General features: G+C 43.6%; 1 protein-coding gene across 1 annotated transcript; it reads right to left on the bottom strand.

Annotated features, from left to right (window-relative positions):
* Positions 1-1,067: 1,067 nt before the first annotated feature.
* On the bottom strand, positions 1,068-20,415 carry LOC142281978 (NELL2-interacting cell ontogeny regulator 1-like). Its single transcript, XM_075332927.1, has 4 exons — positions 20,284-20,415; positions 17,956-18,103; positions 14,835-14,923; positions 1,068-2,999 (listed from the first exon to the last, which is right to left on the bottom strand). The coding sequence occupies exons 2-4, from the start codon at positions 18,095-18,097 to the stop codon at positions 2,940-2,942; spliced, it is 291 nt and encodes a 96-aa protein (XP_075189042.1). The 5' UTR covers positions 18,098-18,103; positions 20,284-20,415; the 3' UTR covers positions 1,068-2,939.
* Positions 20,416-21,880: the final 1,465 nt, after the last annotated feature.

Here is a 21,880-nt window from a genome sequence, read left to right as displayed (position 1 = left end):
GTAGTGTCCGACATTTTCATAATTGCGCTGCCGCGACGGTACGATGTTGTTCCTCGTTCCCCATGCGGCAACACACATCGCTGTGTGAGAAGCCGCAGGAGCGAGGAACATCTCCTACCTGCATCCTGCGGCTTACGCCGGCTATGCGGAAGGACAGAGGTGGGCGGGATGTTTACGTCCCGCTCATCTCCGCCCCTCCGCTTCTATTGGCCGCCTGCCGTGTGACGTCGCTGTGACGCTGCACGACCTGCCCCCTTAGGAAGGAGGCGGGTCGCCGGCCAGAGCGACGTCGCAGGGCAGGTGAGTGCATGTGAAGCTGCCGTAGCGATAATATTCGCTACGGCAGCAATCACAAGATATTGCTGCTGCGACGGGGGCAGGTACTATCGCGCTCGGCATCGCTACAATCAGCTAGCGATGTTGTAGTGTGCAAAGTACCCCTTAGGCACTTGAGTTACAATTCAGCATTCACAAGTAGTGATGGGTAAACCAGAACAGTAAATTTGGGGTCTGTACCTGACACCTAGTGTCAGTGTATGGACCCTGAACACAGACTTCTCAGGAAAGTTCGCGTTACTGTTTGGCTTTGGCCACCTGGATTAAAAAAAAGGCAAAATTCAGATTAAAGCAGGACAATTATACTTATCGAGTCTCTCGCATGGCTGTCACACTGCCTCCGGGTCTGCTCATTAAACCTCCTGAATATTCACTGCTTCAACCCCACCCTCTATTACAGTGTTTGTGATTGCTTGCAGTCAGACTGAGATCTATGATTTGTTGTCCTCACAGTAGCTATCTGGGTCCCGGAAGTGGAGTGTAAAATTAGAAAAAAGGACTTGAGGTCCCCCCCAATTTTGATAACGAGTCAAGATAAAGCAGACAGCTGAGAGCTAGTACTCTCAGGCTGGGGAGGCCCATGGTTATTGAGCCCTCCCCAGCCTAAAAAGTGCAGCCTCCAGCCACCCCAGAATTGGCGCATCCATTAGATTTTTTCCCAGGAGATGCAAATTTGGTGTCTGCAACTCAGTGTAAGCAACAGAGAAGAAAGAAGTTCTGGACAAAGGGGATCAACCATAAAATACAATATTTTATTATAATGACAATACACAAATAGAGAGCAAAACGTGACTATTAAAAACATTTAAAAAGTCAATTGAGGACTAGCAGAAAAACAACCCACAAATGTGCCCATAATAAGGTACATACACAGTATCCACTGAAAATGTAATAAGTAAGCCCACAATGTTATTAAACATACAATCCAAAAATGAGACACAATTGTGTACCAGAAAATGCACGAAGGCTAAGGGTAAGTAAGGCACAAATTCTAACATCACCCACAGGCCCTATGATACTCACAGATATAAGGAACCCTGGCATGGAAAAATATAGTAAATAGACCACCTCTTGAAATAGAGAGGTGTCTGACAAAATTACTGACAGAGACCACAGTAGGTGGTAAAAAGCCAGAGAGCCTGGAATACAGGAGGTTACCCAAGGTGGTGTCACCATCTCTTGTATCAAACTGGCAGCCAAACATATATATTACCAGAAACCAGAGCTGGGGTGAGTGGTGGGAAGTCAGGGAGCCTGTGAGAGTGGGATGTCGCTCCACTTGTATCGCCACTGGATGTGGCTTTCTCAAGGGCTGAGTAAAAATAAGCCAATTATTATTATAATAGGCCTTATTAACTCTTTTTTTAATTTGGGACTTCCAAGGGCAAATATCCCAGTGCAGTCCACTTTAGGAGGGCACTCACTGGGAGAAGATAGCGCAAGTTTAGGAAGCTGACAGAGCACAATAAGTTATGTAGCCAGGTGATCAAATTGTCCCAACCTGTGTTCTCCAAGCAAATTTGTTGGCTCAGCATTGAGCAGTGAAGCAGTTCTGTGATCCTCCAGCTGGAACCATGGATCCTAGGCTGAAGTGCTGTAGAATGAATGAATCTGGTGACAGGAGCAAGGCCCTTTTAATACCCCTTATTTCAGGGTACTGTGTCTTACAGGATTGGTGGTATATGGCCATTCTGTCATTGGTCACTAGTTCAATCTGACTCCATAATTTTCCTCTGAATTATGTAGTTAAAGGGTCTGAGGTAATCCACACCCCCATGTCGGACTGGCTACCAGAGAAACTGCCAGTAATACCAGGCCTGGCTGCGGTTACCTGTATTGAACTCCGGAGCTCTCACCTGAGCTCCGGAGTGCAGCCTGGACGGTACTCAGGGTTTGCAGGATTGAACCGCAAGAGCTGTTTCAGTTCATGACAGCTGCGAACAGGCCGGGATGAAATCCGAAGCTCCAAAGCTCAGGTGATTGCTCCGGAGTTCAATGCAGGTAACCGTTGCCAGGCCTGGTATAACTGGCGGTTTCTCCAGTAGCCAGTCTGACACTGTCCACACCTAACAGACAATAGGGCTCTGGTCAGTCTGACATGAAAGAAAGGCTAACTTGTCTTGATTTACCAAACAAAGGAACAATAGGTCTGGCCTAATTCAGAATCGTTCACCCGCCACACAAGTGGCCAGATGTTGAGTTGTCACAACTTGGAACAAAATCGGACATGTCCACTGGGAATCACAGACATATGAATGGTCCCATTCACCATTGTAGGTACTAATGTTATTTGTGAAAACCACGGATAGTAGGGAGTACGCAAGAAAAAACAGCTGTCTGTATGAGACCTTAAAAAGTGAGGCAAAACGTAAAGAGAATAAGACACAAAATCAATAGCCACTAAAAGAAGGAGTAAAGTATTCCAGTAAGTCGATAAACATCAACCATGAATTTGGGGCCATCGGGTATAGTAGGAAAAACCCAGTCCAATAATAAAAAATTCTACGTTTTTGAGTGTATTCAGCAGATTATAAAAAAAATATATAGTTGTCGTATGTGGTTATAATAGGATGCCTGCAATCCTGTGGATATCAAGCTTATTATTACGAGGCACGACAGGTGCACAAACCGCAATCCTCCGTCCTCAAAAAAAGCGCCTCTGTCTGAAAAACAAAGCAAAAAAGTACGTAAACAACATAGTAACTAATGTCTGGTGATTTTACAAAAAATCCCCCAAATCACATCTGTTTACTTTTATCAACACTATGAATATATCTATCTTTAAGTGGTACATATTCTTGTTAGGTGGACATGTCGTATGTCCCTGGTAACCCAGTGTTAGATATCACTTGTCCCAGATGACTGGTACATGTTGCCAGATGTCACCGGTGAATATATATACAAACTATATGCTGAGCCCTGGTGACCTAGTGGTACATACTGTAATCAGAACTTATATACCAGTTATACAAAGAGGATACGAAGTTACTGGACCCATATCTGTTACTGGGATACCAAAAACACATAACAGTATCTACCTATGGTGACATATGACACTATATACCATGTGAGGTAGAAACCACCTCTATTGTAAACGGCCGCTTTGTATGGCAGTGAAGGAGGTCCTCCACAGTATAAAACCTGAAATGTTTACTATGGGGTTCTACAAGTCTTGTTAAATGTATTTTGATGTATGAATTGTCAGAGTGCTGGGCAGCTCTGGCTATTCACATACTTCCACCCATGGATGTGTCTGGTGTGATATATGAGATTGGTTGTTTGGTCACATGATCTCTGGGTGCATGGAAGCAGTTTACATCCTAAAGGCACCCTACGTGCCGACCATGTGGGTTTAGAGCTGGATGCAGACTTCCTGGAGACACATTGGCTAGGAGGCCAGGTGTATGGAGCCTGTGGTCGCTCTGTGCTTAGGAAGCTGGAGTTCTTCTGAGAATCTGTACTGGCAGGAGACAGTGTCTGGAACCAGTCACAGTTCCTGGTTGGTTATCCTGGTGAGGCAGTAGTGTCTGTTAGAGCCTTGCTCAAGCTCCAAAAATGTAACCTTACAAAAGGCTACTAACCAAGGACAGTGAGTGGATAGTGCTATACCTGCACTGGGATACTGCTGCAAGGGAATGTATCCGAAGCCATGTGAGTGTACCCGCACATGAAACGGACTGTATGTTATATACGTTTCTGTAATGCCGCAGGAAGGTGTATGTTTGTGTTACTTTGAAGCTGCAAGAAGGCCTTTATTATGTTGTTGCAGTCCTGGCTTATATGTGTGAATAAACCATCTGGACTGTTTAAATAGAAAACCATTCCTATGTGCCTTAATCCAGCAGTTCAGCAAGTGTGCCCCATTACATTCAATGAGTGCAGCCTCACCTAGGCTAAATATATATACCACTTAGTCATTTAGGACATATGACAATATCTACCACTTTGTCACCAGTGATTTATGACAGCATTTACCTGTGGTTTACTTGGGACATATAGCAAAAAAATCAACCAATGGTTTACCTGGAACATATAACGTTATCTATCTATGGGTTATTTGGGACATATTTGAGAGTATCTACCACCAGCTTATCAGGGACATATGACAGTATATACTGTACAACTATATCAACTATATCATATATATATATATATATATATATATATATATATATATAATCACTTAGTTCATATAGGACATTGACAGTATCTACCACTGGGTCACCAGACACATATGACAAAATCTATCTATGGGTTACTTTGATGTATGACAGTATATACCAATAGATTAACAGCCGGCTAAGCATATGTACCACTGGGTCACCTTGGACATATGATATTATCTACCACTGAGTCACTAATTACATATGCATGTATCGCTCTATGGGCTACCTAGAATATATGAAAGCATATACTACTGGGGACTTACAGTGACATGTAAAAGTTTGGGCATCCCTGGCCAACATTATTGTTATTGTGAACAGTTAAGCAAGTTATATATACTGTATATAAATAAATATATATATATATACCTATATATATATATATATATTTATGTATATTTATATACAGTGTATATATTTATGTATATTTATATACAGTGTATATATATACAGTGCCTACAAGTAGTATTCAACCCCCTGCAGATTTAGCAGGTTTACACATTCGGAATTAACTTGGCATTGTGACATTTGGACTGTAGATCAGCCTGGAAGTGTGAAATGCAGCAAAAAAGAATGTTATTTCTTTTTTTTGAATTGTGAAAAGTTTATTCAGAGAGTCATTTATTATTCAACCCCTCAAACCACAAGAATTCTGTTTGGTTCCCCTAAAGAATTAAGAAGTATTTCAGGCACAAAGAACAATGAGCTTCACATGTTTGGATTAATTATCTCTTTTTCCAGCCTTTTTTGACTAATTAAGACCCTCCCCAAACTTGTGAACAGCACTCATACTTGGTCAACATGGGAAAGACAAAGGAGCATTCCAAGGCCATCAGAGACAAGATCGTGGAGGGTCACAAGGCTGGCAAGGGGTACAAAACCCTTTCCAAGGAGTTGGGCCTACCTGTCTCCACTGTTGGGAGCATCATCCGGAAGTGGAAGACTTATGGAACTACTGTTAGCCTTCCACGGCCTGGACAGCCTTTGAAAGTTTCCACCCGTGCCGAGGCCAGGCTTGTCCGAAGAGTCAAGGCTAACCCAAGGACAACAAGGAAGGACCTCCGGGAAGATCTCATGGCAGTGGGGACATTGGTTTCAGTCAATACCATAAGTAACGTACTCCACCCGTAAGGTACCTTTACTTTCAAAGCATCATGTCAAGGCTCGTCTACAGTTTGCTCATGATCACTTGGAGGACTCTGAGACAGACTGGTTCAAGGTTCTCTGGTCTGATGAGACCAAGATCGAGATCTTTGGTGCCAACCACACACGTGACGTTTGGAGACTGGATGGCACTGCATACGACCCCAAGAATACCATCCCTACAGTCAAGCATGGTGGTGGCAGCATCATGCTGTGGGGCTGTTTCTCAGCCAAGGGGCCTGGCCATCTGGTCCGCATCCATGGGAAGATGGATAGCACGGCCTACCTGGAGATTTTGGCCAAGAACCTCCGCTCCTCCATCAAGGATCTTAAGATGGGTCGTCATTTCATCTTCCAACAAGACAACGACCCAAAGCACACAGCCAAGAAAACCAAGGCCTGGTTCAAGAGGGAAAAAATCAAGGTGTTTCAGTGGCCTAGTCAGTCTCCTGACCTTAACCCAATTGAAAACTTGTGGAAGGAGCTCAAGATTAAAGTCCACATGAGACACCCAAAGAACCTAGATAACTTGGAGAAGATCTGCATGGAGGAGTGGGCCAAGATAACTCCAGAGACCTGTGCCGGCCTGATCAGGTCTTATAAAAGACGATTATTAGCTGTAATTGCAAACAAGGGTTATTCCACAAAATATTAAACCTAGGGGTTGAATAATAATTGACCCACACTTTTAAGTTGAAAATTTATTAAAATTTAACTGAGCAACATAACTTGTTGGTTTGTAAGATTTATGCATCTGTTAATAAATCCTGCTCTTGTTTGACGTTTGCAGGCTCTAACTTATTTGCATCTTATCAAACCCGCTAAATCTGCAGGGGGTTGAATACTACTATTAGGCACTGTATAAATATATATATATATATATATATATATATATATATATATATATATATATATATATACACATATATATATATATATATATATATATATATATATACATATACATATATATATATATATATATATATATATATTACATTTTAAAGTTCACAAAAAAGTAAAGTGGGCAAAAGCAAAAGTTTGGGTGCTCTACATGGTTTGTGCCTAGTAGCACCCCCTTTGGCAAGTATCACAGCTTGTAAAAGCTTTTTGTAGCAGCTAAGAGTCTTTCAGTTCTTATTTGAGGGATTTTCATCCATTCTTCCTTAGAGTTGTCTTCCAGTTCTGTGAGATTTCTGGATCATCTTCCAGTTCAGTGAGATTCCTGTTTTGTCTTCCAGTCTTGTGAGATTCCTGGCTCGTGTTCTAGTTCTGTGAGATTCCTGGCTCGTCTTCCAGTTCTGTGAGATTCCTGGCTCGTGTTCTAGTTCTGTGAGATTCCTGGCTCATCATCTTCCAGTTCAGTGAGACTCCTGGCTTGCTTCCAGTTCTGTGAGATTCCTGGCTCATCTTCCAGTTCTGAGAAATTCCTGGCTCATCTTCCAGTTCTGAGAAATTCCTGGCTCATCTTCCAGTTCAGTGAGATTTCTGGCTCGTTTTCAAGTTCTGTGAAATTACTGGCTCGTTTTCCAGTTCTGTAAGATTTCTGGCTCGTCTTCCAATTCTGTGAGATTCCTGGCTCATCTTCCAGTTCTGTGAAATTACTGGCTCGTCTTCCAGTTCTGTGAGATTTCTGGCTCGTCTTCCAGTTCTGTGAAATTCCTGACTCGTTTTCCAGTTCTGTGAGATTTCTGGCTTGTCCTCCAGTTCTGTGAGATTCCTGGCTCGTCTTCCAGTTCTATGAGATTCCTGGCTCATCATCTTCCAGTTCAGTGAGACTCCTGGCTTTCTTCCAGTTCTGTGAGATTCCTGGCTCGTCTTCCAGTTCTGTGAGATTCCTGGCTCGTTTTCCAGTTCTGTGAAATTACTGGCTCGTTTTCCAGTTCTGTGAGATTTCTGGCTCGTCTTCCAATTCTGTGAGATTCCTGGCTCATCTTCCAGTTCTGTGAAATTCCTGGCTCGTCTTCCAGTTCTGTGAGATTTCTGGCTCGTCTTCCAGTTCTGTGAGATTTCTGGCTCGTCTTCCAGTTCTGTGAGATTTCTGGCTCGTCTTCCAGTTCTGTGAGATTCCTGGCTCATCTTCCAGTTCAATGAGATTCCTGGCTCATCATCTTCCAGTTCAGTGAGATTACTTGCTTTCTTCCACTTCTGTGAGATTCCTGGCTCATCTTTCAGTTCTGTGAGATTTCTGGATTATCTTGTATGCACTGCTCTTTGAGATCTAGCCACAGATTTTCAATGATGATTAGATCAGGGGACTGTAAGGACCGTTGTAAAACCTTCAGATGCGGATATCAGCTGCTGATGTTTGAGTAGCATGCGATGCATATCCCGCTAAAATAGGCGCTGTTATTGGCAGACCCCTCCTTTTGCATGGGCCCTGTCACTGTTGCACCCCCAGTAACAGCAATCATTATGCCCCCGACCAGCAACATATGACACTATCTACCACTAAGTTATTAGGAATATATGACAGTATCTACCACTAAGTTACCAGTGACATATAATATTATCTACCGCTAGGTTACTAGGGACATATAATAGAATCTACCACTAGGTTACCAAGTGACATATGACAGTATCTACCACTAAGTTACCAGAGACATATAATATTATCTACCGCTAGGTTACTAGGGACATATAATAGAATCTACCACTAGGTTACCAAGTGACATATGACAGTATCTACCACTAGGTTACCATTGACATATGACAGTATCTACCAATAGGTTACCTGGGCTATATGACAGTATCTACCACTAGGTTTCCAGTGACATATGACAGTATCTACTAGTAGGTTACCATTGACATATGACAGTATCTACCAGTAGGTTACCTGGGCTATATGACAGTATCTACCACTAGGTTACCAGATTCATATGACAGTATCTACCACTAGGATACCAGGGAGATATGACAGACTCTACCACTAGATTAACAAGGCTATATGACAGTATCTACCACTAGGTTACAAGATTCAAATGACAGTTTCTACCACTAGGTTACCAGGGACATATGACAGAATCTACCAGTAGCTTACCTGGTATATATGACAGTATCTGCCATTATGTTACTAGTGACATGTTACAGTATCTACCACTAGGATACCAGGGACATATAATAGTATCTACCACTAGGTTACAAGAGACATATGACAGTGTCAACCACTAATTTACCAGGGACATATGACAGTGTCTACCACTAGTTTACCAGGGACATATGACAGTGTCTACCACTAGTTTACCAGGGACATATGACAGTGTCTACCACTAGTTTACCAGGGACATATGACAGTGTCTACCACTAATTTACCAGGAACATATGACAGTGTCTACCTTTAGGTTACCTGTGATATATAAGAGTGTGAACCACTGTATTTTGAGAGAGGAACATAAAATCTCTCTCTTGAATATTCGAGACAAATAGCATTATCTATTACAAGAAAAACAGTGAAGGCATGAACCACTGTATCACCAGGACAGAGCATAAATTATTGCACCTGGTCATTTTGGACATATGATGATATCTAAACATTAGTAATGTGTATTATATGTAACATGTACAATTTATTGCAGTCGTAGCCCCCTGACACCCCCCAGCTCTAGAACATGGTGTGTTATTACTTATATATATATGGAAATACATCATAGTCGCCCTATTAATCCTTGATTGACCTCCCACGTGCAGACCAGACATTGACATTTCAGAGACTATATTCTAACACAAGTCTAAATACTAGAGATGTGATTTGCTTGTAGTAGCCAATAATCCATGATCCCACGAGCCACGCTGATGTAGATTCTCTCTACCACATATTTCGTAGTAGTCATTCATCTGCACCGTAATATCTAATGTTAAGCCTAGAAGCAATGGTAACCCAACCTTACTCTCCCCCAGAGGCAATGCTGATTGTGCGAGGTGCCTGCTTAGAGTAAACTGACTAATTTATCAAAGTCATTACAAATACTGGATTTAATGAATGGCTTTTGCATAACAACTACTGTTTTGTGTCTCCCACTGCTCTTTATGGCCTAATTCTACTCTAGATCTCTAAATATATCTTTGATTTTCCAATTAATGAGAATGGAGCCAGTGGGAGCCGGATAACGAGAGATAGTGACGCTATCCATATGCAATGACAAATAGAGTTATAAGTGTAAGATCTTTGTTTTGCAGTTTCTTGCACTGGAAAATATTTTCTTTTTTTTCTCCACTACAGAGATGTTAGTAATCAAAATATTTGGCAGCTAATGAGTTAAGTTTTGTTCAGTCCAATGTGTGTTATCAGATATTTTTCATTATTTTCCCTGTATGAGTTGCCCAAGCATAAGCAGGCAGCAAAACAGCAGAAAAAGAATACAATCCGACAAACGTTTTGGTTTCTCACTATGAGAATAATTAATACAGCTCTGATCTTCTGGTCAGACCTCCTGCGTGATTAGAAAGTGCTGGGGGGAGAGCAAGTTACAGTACATATGACTCACACCTGACAGACTACAAAATGGCATAGGTGTCTCACTGTGTGAGATGTAAGGATTCAGCTCTGATCATACCTCCTGCATGATTAGAAAATACTGAGGGTGAGAGGGAGTTACAGCACAGATGACTACAAAATGGCATAGGTGTCTCACTGTGTGACATGTAAGGCTGGTTTCACATCAGCGTTTTTCTGCCGCACTGCCGGATCCGGCACAAGTACAGTACAGTTCAATACAGTTCACAGACAGTGCGTCAAGCCCCGGTCACATGCTGTCACATGCTTTGGTCACATGACCGCATGTGCCCGGAGCTTGCCAGTGAACTGTATTGAACTGTACTACACTTACGTCGGATCTGGCAGTGCGGCAGGAAAACGCTGAAGTGAAACCAGCATAAGGGGTGCTTCACACACAGCGAGATTGCTGCTGAGATCGCTGCTGAGTCAGGGTTTTTGTGACGCAGCAGTGACCTCATTAGCGATCTCGCTGTGTGTGACACTGAGCAGCGACCTGGCCCCTGCTGTGAGATTGCTGTTCGTTACACACAGCCCTGGTTCGTTTTTTTATTGTTGCTCTCCCGCTGTGACGCACAGATCGCTGTGTGTGACAGCGAGAGAGCGACGAAATGAAGCGAGCAGAGAGCAGGAGCCGGCATCTGCAGCTGCGGTAAGCTGTAACCAGGGTAAACATCAGGTAACCAAGGTGGTTACCCGATATTTATCTTCGTTACCAGCCTCCACCGCTCTCACGCTGCCAGTGCCGGCTCCCTGCTCTCTGCACATGTAGCTGCAGTACACATCGGGTTAATTAACCTGATGTGTACTGTAGCTAGGAGAGCAGGGAGCCAGCGCTAAGCAGTGTGCACGGCTCCCTGCTCTCTGCAGTACACATTGGGTAATTAACCCGATGTGTACTGTAGCTAGGAGAGCAGGGAGCCAGCGCTAAGCAATGTGCGCGGCTCCCTGCTCTCTGCACATGTAGCGACGTTATGATCGCTGCTGCGTCGCTGTGTTTGACAGCTAAGCAGCGATCATAACAGCGACTTACAAGGTCGCTGTTACATCACAGAAAATCGTGACGTAACAGCGACGTCGTTATCGCTGTCGCTATGTGTGAACCCAGCCTAAGGCTACAGCTCTGATCTCTTGGTCAGACCTCCTGCTTGATTAGAAAGTACTGGGGGAGGGAAAGGGAGTTACAGCACAGATGACAAACCTCACAGACTACAAAACGGCATGGGTTTCTCCCTGTGTGAGATGTAAGGATACAGCTATGATCTCCTGGTCAGACCTCCTGCATGATTAGAAAGTGCTGGGGGGAGAGTAAGTTACAGTACAGATGACTCACACCTGACAGACTACAAAATGGTATAGGTTTCTCACTGTGTGAGATGTAAGGATACAGATTTGATTTCCTGGTCAAACTTCCTACATGATTACAAAGTGCAGCTGAGTTTAGCTGTGTCATATTACAAACCCTTCTACTGGCAATCGTCCTTTTATAGCACTGTCACCTCTGCTGTACTGCCATATCCACCACACTGGAGTAGTCACACTTATGTCTGTTGTCTCAGGGAAACTTGTAAGCCTGTAATGAGAGCCCAACAAGCTAGCCTTTTGTGAGATGTAATGACACCCAGCATTACAATATGTTGTGAGCACAACAGACATAAGAGTGACTTATCTCCAGACAGGCAGTGTGAGGGGAGAGGCAGTACAGCAGTGCTGGCCGTTCTATGAAAGGAGGAGAGCTGATAAAAGGATTTGCAGTGTGACCCAGGTAAACTCAGCTGCACTTTTTAATCATACAGGAGGTTAGACCAGGGGACCAAACTTGTATCCTTACATTTCACACAGTGCAATTTTGGGGTTGTGTTCTTTTTTTCCTGTGATCCAGCCTGGTTATTACTAGGCAACTCATACAATGAGAAGAAGTACTGTATGTGCCACCAGTGGGAAATTTTTTTTATATATATATATATATATATATATATATATATATATATATATATATATACATAACTATTATATTATTATATCACCAAAGTGAACACACCCCTCACACTTTTGTAAATATTTTATTATATCTTTTTATGGTACAACACTGAAGATATAACACTTCAATACAATGTACAGTGTGAGTGTGCAGCTTGTATAACAGTGTAAATCTGTTGCCCTCTAAATAACTCAACACACAGCCATTAACACTAGAAGTCCCAGAGAGGGGTCATTTAACATTTCTACCATTGGAACCCTATGGAGCACGAAATTCCGGGGACTTCTAGTGTTAATGTCTATACCGCTGGCCACAAAAGTACACCCCTTAATGAAAATGGCCAAATTGTGCCCAATTAGCCATTACCCTCCCCAATGTCACGTGGCTCATTTTAGTTACAACGTCTCAGGTGTGAATGGGGAGCAGGGGCGTTACATTTGGTGTTATTTCTTACACACTCTCTTATTGATCACTGGAAGTTGAACATGGCTCCTCATGGCAAAGAATTCTCTGAGGATCTGAAAAAAAGAATTGCTTCTCTACATAAAGATGGCTAAGGCTATAAGAAGATTATGGACACCCTGACACTGAGCTGCAGCACGGTGGCCAACACTATGCAGCGGTTTAACAAGACAGGATCCAATCAGAACAGGCCTCGTCATGGTCGACCAAAGAGGTTGAGTGCACGCGCTCAGCATTATATCCAACGGTTGTTTCTAATTCCTGTACCCTCTATCCCTTTTACTCTTTTGCATCCATTTATTACAGTTAAAAATTTATAAAAAATATGTGAATAAACAGAGGTTGTCTTTTCAGAATAGATGTATGAGTGCTGCCAGCATTGCTGTAGAGGTTACAGGGGTGGGGGGGTCCGCCTGTCATTGCTCAGACCATACACCACACACTGCACCACATTGGTCTGCATGGCTATGGTCACATAAGGAAGCCTCTTCTAAAGATGATATATAAGAAAGCCTGCAAACAGTTTGCTGAAGACAAGCAGACTAAGTAGATGGATTACTGGAACCATGTTCTGTTGTCTGATAAGACCAAGATAAACATATTTGGTTCAGATGGTGTCAAGTGTGTGTGTCGGCAATCAGGTGAGGAGAACAAGGACAAGTGTGTCCTGCCTACAGTCAGGCATGGTGGTGGGAGTGTCATGGTTTGTGGCTGCATGAGTGGGATTATGTGGGAAGCTACAGATCATTGAGGGAACCATGAATGGCAACATGTACAGTGACATACTGAAGCAGAGCATGATCGCCTCCCTTCATATTCCAACATAACGACCCCAAACACCTGCAAGCCGTCCACTGCCTTGCTGAAGAAACTGAGATTATAGGTGCTGAACTAGCCAAGCGACTCCAGACCTAAATCCTATGGAGCATCTGTGGGACCAGGAGGTGGAGGAGTGCAAGTTCTCTAACATCCACCAGCTCCGTGATGTCCAGCTCCTGTGAAGCTCTAGTGTACTCCATGCAAATGAGAGTCAAGGAGGTGCTAGAGATGATGGTTTGGGTTACAATTTGGTCATTTTTACATTGGCGTGTACTCACTTTTGTTGCTAGCAACAAGCTGCACACTGACACTGTACATTGTATCACCAGGTCAGATCTGCAGTGTTGTCCTAAGGAAAGATATAACAAAATATTTACAAAGATGTGAGGGGAGTATTCACTTATGTGATTATATATATATATATATATATATATAGATATATATATATATAAAAATATATATATATATATATATATATATACTGTGTGTGTATATATATATATATATATATATATATATATATATATATATATACATACAGAGGGTGGAGATTTGGTTAAATACATCACCAATTTTCTAAGCAAAAGTTATGAGAATAGTTGTCCGAGAGCCTAGGACCACCTGTGAAGAGCTAGAGAAAGACCTGGAATCGGCAGGTACAATTGTCGCAAAGAAAAAAAACAATACGTAATGCACTCACCTTCCATGGCCTGTATGCACGCTCCTGTATGCACGCTCACCATGGAAGACTCCGTTGCTGAACAAAAAGCATGTTCAAGCACATTTAAAGTTTTCTCAAAAACATTTAGACAAGCCTGTGAAATATTGGGAGAATATAATCTGATCAGATGAGATCAAAATTGAACTGTTTGGATGCCAAAATACACACCATGTTTGGAGGCCAAAAGGCAAATCACCCCCCAAAACACCAACAACAGTAAAGTATGGAGGTGGGAACATCATGGTGTGGGGCTGTTTTTCAACATACTGTTTAGCACTGGCAAACTTGAAGGAAAGATTATTGGACAAATACCAAGAAATTAATCTGCTGTAACTTACCGTGATGAAAATGAAATGAGGGTGGATATTTTAGCAAGACAATGATCTCAAACACACAGCAAAGGTAACTCAATTGGTTTCAGAGAAAGAAAATAAAGCTGAGCTGATCACCTGACCTGAATCCAGTAGAAAAGTTATGGAAGGATCTGAAGCTCAGAGTTCATAGAAGGAACCTGCAGGATGTGGAGTGTTTCCGTGGAAAAATGGGCCAAAATCACACCTGAGCAATGCATGTAATTAATGTTGTCTCAGTACAGGAAGCGTCTTGAAGCTTCATCACCAACAAAGGCTTGATACATTTCAGTAATGCTTGGTAAATAGTGACCATCTGTGCCATTGAAATTGTCAAACTTTTGTGCCCACGTGAATCGATATTTACCTGGGAGTCCAGATTATCAGCGGCTCTGTACAGATCCTGCACAGCTTGTTCCAGAAATTTAAAGCTTTGACAGTCCACACAAAGGCGAGCTAAAGAATAGATAGGATACATATCACACACTATGTCTACAGAAAAAAAACATGGTTCAACCCTTTCCCACCCAGACGATTTTTCAGTTTTGTGCTTCGTTTTTTTCCCCACCCTTTATCCATGATCCTTAACTTTTTTGGGGAGGCATGGCGAGCTGACATTTCTTTTGGTACCATCTTGGGGGTACATATGCAGCTTTTCTTGCTTTATATTGCATTTTTGGGGTGAGGTATAGGAACCCAAAAACTCAATTCTGGCAATGTGATTTTTTTTTTCTCTTCATGTACGTGGCGATACTAAATGTTTTATTTCTAATTTTTCTAGAACGTTGAAGAAGGGGCAATCTAAACTTTTATATTTATTTTATATTTAAAAAAAATGTTGTTTATTTTTTACTTAATTTTTTAGTTCCTTTTAGTGGCCTTGAACCTATGATCATATTATCACTTGTCAGACAGTCATGGCCAAAAGTGTTGGCACCCTTGAAATTGTTCCAGAAAATGAAGTGTTTCTCCCAGAAAATGTTTCCAATTACACCTTTTGTTACACACAAGTTTATTTCCTTTGTGTGTATTGGGACAGCATAAAAAAACAGAGAAAAAAAAGGCAAATTGGACAAAATTTCAAACAAAACTCCAAAAATGAGCAGGACAAAATTGTTGTCCCCTTCAGCTTAATATTTGGTTGCACCCTTTACCCTTTGGAATAAATAACTGCAATCCATCACTTTCTGTAATCATGCACAAGCTTCTTACTCCTCTCACCTGGAATCTCGGACTCTTCTTTATAACCTGCTGCAGGTCTCTCATAGTCGAAGGCATCTTCTCTTCTCCCAACAGCAATTTTAAGATCTCTCCACAGGTGACGATGAGATTTAGATCCGGACTCATTGCTGCCACTTCAAAACTCTGCAGTGCTTTGTTGCATCCATTTTTGGGGCTTCTTGAAGTCTGTTTGGGGTCATTCTCCTGCTGGAAGACCCATCATTTACGACGCAAACCCAACTTTCTGACACTGAACACTTCATTGCAATCCAAAATCCTTTGGTAATCTTCAGATTTCATGATGCTTTGCACACAAGCAAGTCACTCAGTGCCAGAGGCAGCAAAACACCTCCGAAACATTTTTGAGCCTCCACCATGTTTGACTGTATGTGCTGCGTTCTCTTCTTGGAAGGCATCATTCCGTTTTCAGTAAACAGTAGAATGATGTGCTTTACCAAAAAGTTCTAACTTGGTCTCATCTGTCCACAAGACACTTTCCAAGAAGGATTGTGGTTACTCACATATATTTTGGCAAAGTGCAGTCTAACTTTTTTATGTTTCTGTGTCAGCAGGGGGGTCTTCCTGGGTCTCCTTCACAGTGTTTTATTTCATTCATATGTGGAAGGATAGTTAGCACTGACATTGATGCCCCCTTAGCCTGCAGGACAGCTCGATTTTCTTTGGAACTTGATTGGGCAGGCTTATCCATAATCTGGACTATCCTGCGTTGAATCGTTTCATCAATTTTTCTCTGACATCCACATCCAAGGAGATTAAATTTAGTGCCATGGGTTATAAACTTCTTGACTATGCTGCGCACCATGGACAAAAGAACATTATGATCTCTGGAGACAGACTTCTAACTTTAAGTTTGTTGATGTTTTCAACAATTTTGGATTACAAGTCCTCAGACAGTTGTCTTCTTCTCTTTCTATTCTCCGTGCTTAGTGTGGCACACACATATACACAATGCAAAGATTGAGTCATCTTCTCCCCTTTTTATCTGGTTTCAGGTGGGATTTTCATATTGCCCACACCTGTTATTTGCTATAGGTGAGTTTGGACGAGCATCACATGCTTGAAACAAAGTTTACTGACAATTTTTGAAAGGTGCCAACAATTTTGTCTTGAAAAAAGAGAGAGAGGACGCTCCTGTGTGGGATCTTAATGTACCGAGGTATGTACAATGTGAGGTGCACACTCACCTGATAGTGTTGTACGTCAGGTACAACACTGATAGTGGTATTGAAGGGGGATCACAAGTTCACCGCTCCTTGTCAGCAGGGATCCAGTCCTCCTGACTCCGCAGGACTCTGCTCACACGATCGGGGTTTCCACGTGCAGTGTGCAGCCGCCGGACCGGCGTCTGATAGCAGCTCCTCCTCCGGGTCGGACGGTCCCGTGATCACAGATGTGGTGATTCCCCAGCCCCTGGTGTTAGATTCAAACGGATAGTACGATCCTGGTTCTGGCTGCAGCAGCCCCGTGAGCTCCCATAGGGAGATAATAATGCAGGGGAAAAAAAAAAAAATGCACGGTTGCGCTGCGCTGCTCAGAAAGGTAGTGATAAGGTTATTTGGGATGTAGATTTATTAATTATTTACATGCCACTACGCATTTCGGGGGTACAACCTCCCCCTTCCTCAGGTAGCCTGCAGCGCAGCACAACCGTGCATTTTTTTTTTTTTTCCCTGCAACAATTTTGTCTTGCTCATTTTGGGGGTTTTGTGTGAAATTATGTCTAGTTTTGCTTTTTATCGCTGTTTTTTGTTGTTTCACCCATATACACAAAGGGAATAAACATGTGTATAATAAAACATGTGTACTTCCAATAATTTTCTGTGAGAAATACATCATCTTCTGGACCAATTTCATGGCTGACAACACTTTCGTCCATGACTATTTTTCTTACAATAAAACAGTTTGGCAGTATATGGAAAAAATTGTAGATGTTTTATGAAGCCCAGTCTGTGGCTGGGCTTCATGGGAGTACAAAAATTGCTGCAATGGGTGTCTTCATTAGGACCACAGCTGCTAATTAAATCTATTGTCACTGTGTAATACGGAATGGGTACAGCAAGATCTGTCCCTGCTCTTAGAGGCAGGTACTTGATGTATAATACAGCCTCCACCCGCTATATATGGGACAGGCTCAGGTCCTGAGCCCGCTCCATACACCTGCACCCAACAGTTTATAAACTGTTCATGCTTGTCACCCATCCAGATGGGGTTATAAAGTATTAAACAAAGCGCCACTTGTCACTTACTGTCAGCGGAAATTACATTCCCTGTGTCAAAATTAACTCCAACAATCATCTCATTCATTGGTGTAGCTGGAGATTTACCCCCAACCATCACCACAACCATTATCCACCAAATAACAGGTCTGACTGCAAACTGCAACATCATGAAAATCTGTAATATAAGAAATCAAGGTTTTTGTTAGAAGGTCAATGTTGTTACAACAAAAAAATGCATAAATCAATAACACAAGTGAATATATAAAATAACTCAAAAATATATCTTACCAAAGAAATATGCTTCTTTCTCCCTCCCCTCCTTATTTCTCCACTCATGAGTCACTTCTTCCCCTCCTTCTTTCTCCACTTATGAGCCACTTCTTCCCCTCCTCTCCTTCTTTCTCCACTTATGAGCCACTTCTTCCCCTCCCCTCCTTCTTTCTCCACTTACGAGCCACTTGTTCGACTTCCCTCCTTCTTTCTCAACTTATAAGTCACTTCTTCACCTCCTTCCTCCTCCACTTATAAGCCACTTTCCCCCTCCCATCCTTCTTTCTCCACTTATTAGCCATATCATCCCCTTCTCTCTGTCTCCAGAACTCCAAAAGTGAAGGAGCTGCAAAACCACACACAAGATGTGGATAGATGTGGAGATTTTTTCTAATGAAAAGCCACCCATTTTATGTGTAGCGCCCCTGAGACCCTCAGGGCACTACAGGGAACTGCATCCTCTTGGGGATGCAGGACCTACCCCCTGGGACCTGGAGTATCAGTGCCCTTTCCACCAAAACACAATCTAAATCCTAGTTCTCCTCTCCACACTGGGCATGGAGGGTTAACCACGTAAGGGGATGGTCGCCATGGAAACGAGTCCCTGGGTATAGCCAGCCTGGTGGGAGGGGTCAGCAGTCAGGGAGGATCTAGAGTTGGGAGCACACAGGAGAGGTGTGCGGACGTGCCTGAGCTGGGTCCGTGTAACGGTGACTTCGGGGGCACAGGAGAGAGGTCGCCAGGACGCGTACCGAGATAGCGCTGGGACCAGAGCACGCACGGGGCACAGGGCCCTAGGTCAAGCGCACGTTTTAAACTTTTTGGCAAATACCTACCCGGTGAGGACACCTTCACGGACTTCACTGAACCAAATAATCTGGGGGCATCAGCAGTAAACTAGGATCAGGGTTCGGACACTTACATCCCCGCAGGGTCCACACTGCCTGCCGTATGGAGGAGACTGTACCCCAAAAGGGACAGTCAGAGTCCCCAAATGCTCCACGCTACGGGGACTCAATCTACAGAGAGTGCCGGGGACAGAGCAACCTGGGTCACTACATTGGCACTGAACCTCCTGGGACCGGAACCAGCAGGCCGAGGGTCCATGTGAGTAGAGACTGTTAAAGACAAACTGGTGTGGTCTCCATTATTGCCCCACTACAACTCCCAGGCACAGCGGAGGGCCTACCATCACAGCTGCCACTACCACCAGCCCTGGGAGTACCCACATTGAGCAGCGGCGGTTCTCCATCATTAACCGGAACCCGCAGGTGGCGTCACATGACAAAAACTCTTATCTCCCCTCTAAATACCCCCGATTAATGAAAGTGACCAGACCAGAAACGAGTGACATTCCCATTTGTTACTGCCCGGGACCGAGTACCCCCTTCTCTGGGTGCTACATATGTATGTCGTGTTTTTTGTCACCTGTGTAGCCTTTTTGGAAGGGGATTGTGGAGTTTTGTTTTTTACAAAATTGCAGCCACTTCTAAGTATTGCAACATTTCCGGCATGCCTGACAAATCACATCACAAATGTAACAAAGTATAAAGATCTACAAAAATTTGTTGCAATTGACAAATGCTACAAAAAAGTAAAAAACAACAAACAAACAGGTATGGTACATGCAAAAGCAACAAAAAAAGGCTCAAAATGAGCTATTACAGAAAATAAACCAAACACAAAAATATATAAAAATGCCAAAATATAAAGATGATAATTAAGCCAAATGCATTAATAAAGTTTCCCCAAAGTCATAATATATAGCAGTCTTGAAAATTCCATAACTTGGATCCTAAAAGGAGCAGATTTATGGAAAACCACCATGCCCAAAAGTGTCTGTTTTAGGGTTGTTAGGGTGTTGATTGGTTGGTCCTGGGGGTTAAGGCTAAAGTGTTGTAATGTTTGCAAAATATAGAAGTTTCCTTAACTTCGCTATTCAGGATACGCAGCAGCCTGTACATTGACTGCGGGTAATATATACAGACAAGTAATTACACGACATGAGCTGTGCTCCTATGTCAGTCCATGGAATGAACACTGGCACACATACCCACGTCAATGGATAATGGACCCATTTCCTACCTTTGGGACTGAGCTGTGAAGCTGCGGCAGACACTTTCAGATGAGCGCTGAGCAGATGTGACATAGCACACTGCTCCGACTTGTTCTCTCCCACGATGAGTGGGTCATTACTATGGAGAATTCCCACAGCAACAGAGTGGACTGTCAAAAAAACACAGCTGGCTTCAAACAAACCAGGGTTGTCTGCTTCCGAAGTTTATTTGCAGGATGTTCAGTCCAGATATGGCTCATAATTCTTGCAAAACATATTGCGTAACATTGATGCAGCTGGAGACGTAAACTTGACTTTATATTCAGATGAAGCAGAGCTTAAAGGGGTTTTCTGGGCATATGGTATTAGGGTACGGGTCCACGATACGGTCACGTTGCATTCTGGACACAGCGTGTCTTCTCTTCTGGAGATGCTAGTGTTCTTCATGGGAAAACGCAGCGTCCGTGCCCACGATCAGGGTTCTGGACACACCATGTCTTCTCTTCCGGAGATGTTAGTTTTTCCACAGGAGAATGTAGAGTCCGTTACCATGATCAGGGTTCTGGATGCAGCATGTCTTCTCTTCCGGAGATGTTAGTGTTCTCCACAGGAGAATGTAGAGTCCGTTACCATGATCAGTGTTCTGGATGCAGCATGTCTTCTCTTCCAGAGATGCTAGTGTTCTCTGCAGGAGACCATAGTGTCCATGCCACAATCAGAATTCTGGACGCAGCGTGCCTTCTCTTTTGGAGATGCTAGTGTGGCGCCCTGGACAAGCCAGGGGCCACAGAGAACAACACCACCACACCCCACACTCCCGGTCAGGCACACCAAAGTCAGACACAAAACCCTTGTTGCCTTCCTCCAGGGGCTGATGTTCACACCAGGGGGTGGGCCAGGCGGTTGGCCCCACCCACCGAGGAGTTCACAGTCCTGGAGGCGGGAAAAGCAGGCAGATCAGTTTGGACATTAGTGAAGGCAGTGGAAGTGGAAGGAAGGAGAGTGGTAGTTGAGCAGACTGAAGTTGGTCCGGGTGTGTGGCCCGGACAGATCAGCGAGGTTGGCAGACGGTGGTGACCGTCTGCAGGAGTGGCCTATCGGAGTTTACCGTAAGGACCGTGGACGGGCGGTGGCCCGGCGGTACCGGACTGGTACACAAAGAGAAGTCAGCACCATCCGGCAGGGGCTTACGGACCCCGGCAAGGCTAGGAGTCGCCGTGAATTTGCCAAATCCGTTAGCGAAGGGAACCTCCTGGGTTTCCCAGCAGCCAAGTCCCGAAAGAAGGCAACCGTCCAACCGAGAGAGGGAAACACAGTCACCGCCAAGGCTAAAGTTCCCAGGGCCAGAGCCTGCGGGCAAAAGGGGCTCCTTCAGCCCATATCAAAGCTGGGGAGCGGGTTACCGGTGGGAACCCATTGGAACCGTTACACTACATAGGTGCAGGGAAAGGCAGTCACCATCAACCTGCCGGGAGAAACAACACCGCAGCCGTCTGTGGGACCCGTCCATCCAGCCGTGTGTTTTACCGAGAACTGTGTCCTCATCATTGGCTGAGTGAGTACCACCGTGCCGTGCGGCACAACGCTGCCCCCGTGACCGTGCACCTCACCAGGCCCAGTAACCCG

The sequence above is a fragment of the Anomaloglossus baeobatrachus genome, chromosome 1 (assembly GCF_048569485.1).
Source record: "Anomaloglossus baeobatrachus isolate aAnoBae1 chromosome 1, aAnoBae1.hap1, whole genome shotgun sequence".
Taxonomy (NCBI): domain Eukaryota; kingdom Metazoa; phylum Chordata; class Amphibia; order Anura; family Aromobatidae; genus Anomaloglossus; species Anomaloglossus baeobatrachus.
The sequence above is the reverse complement of the archived record's forward strand: the minus strand, read 5'-3'. Positions and strand labels throughout refer to the sequence as shown.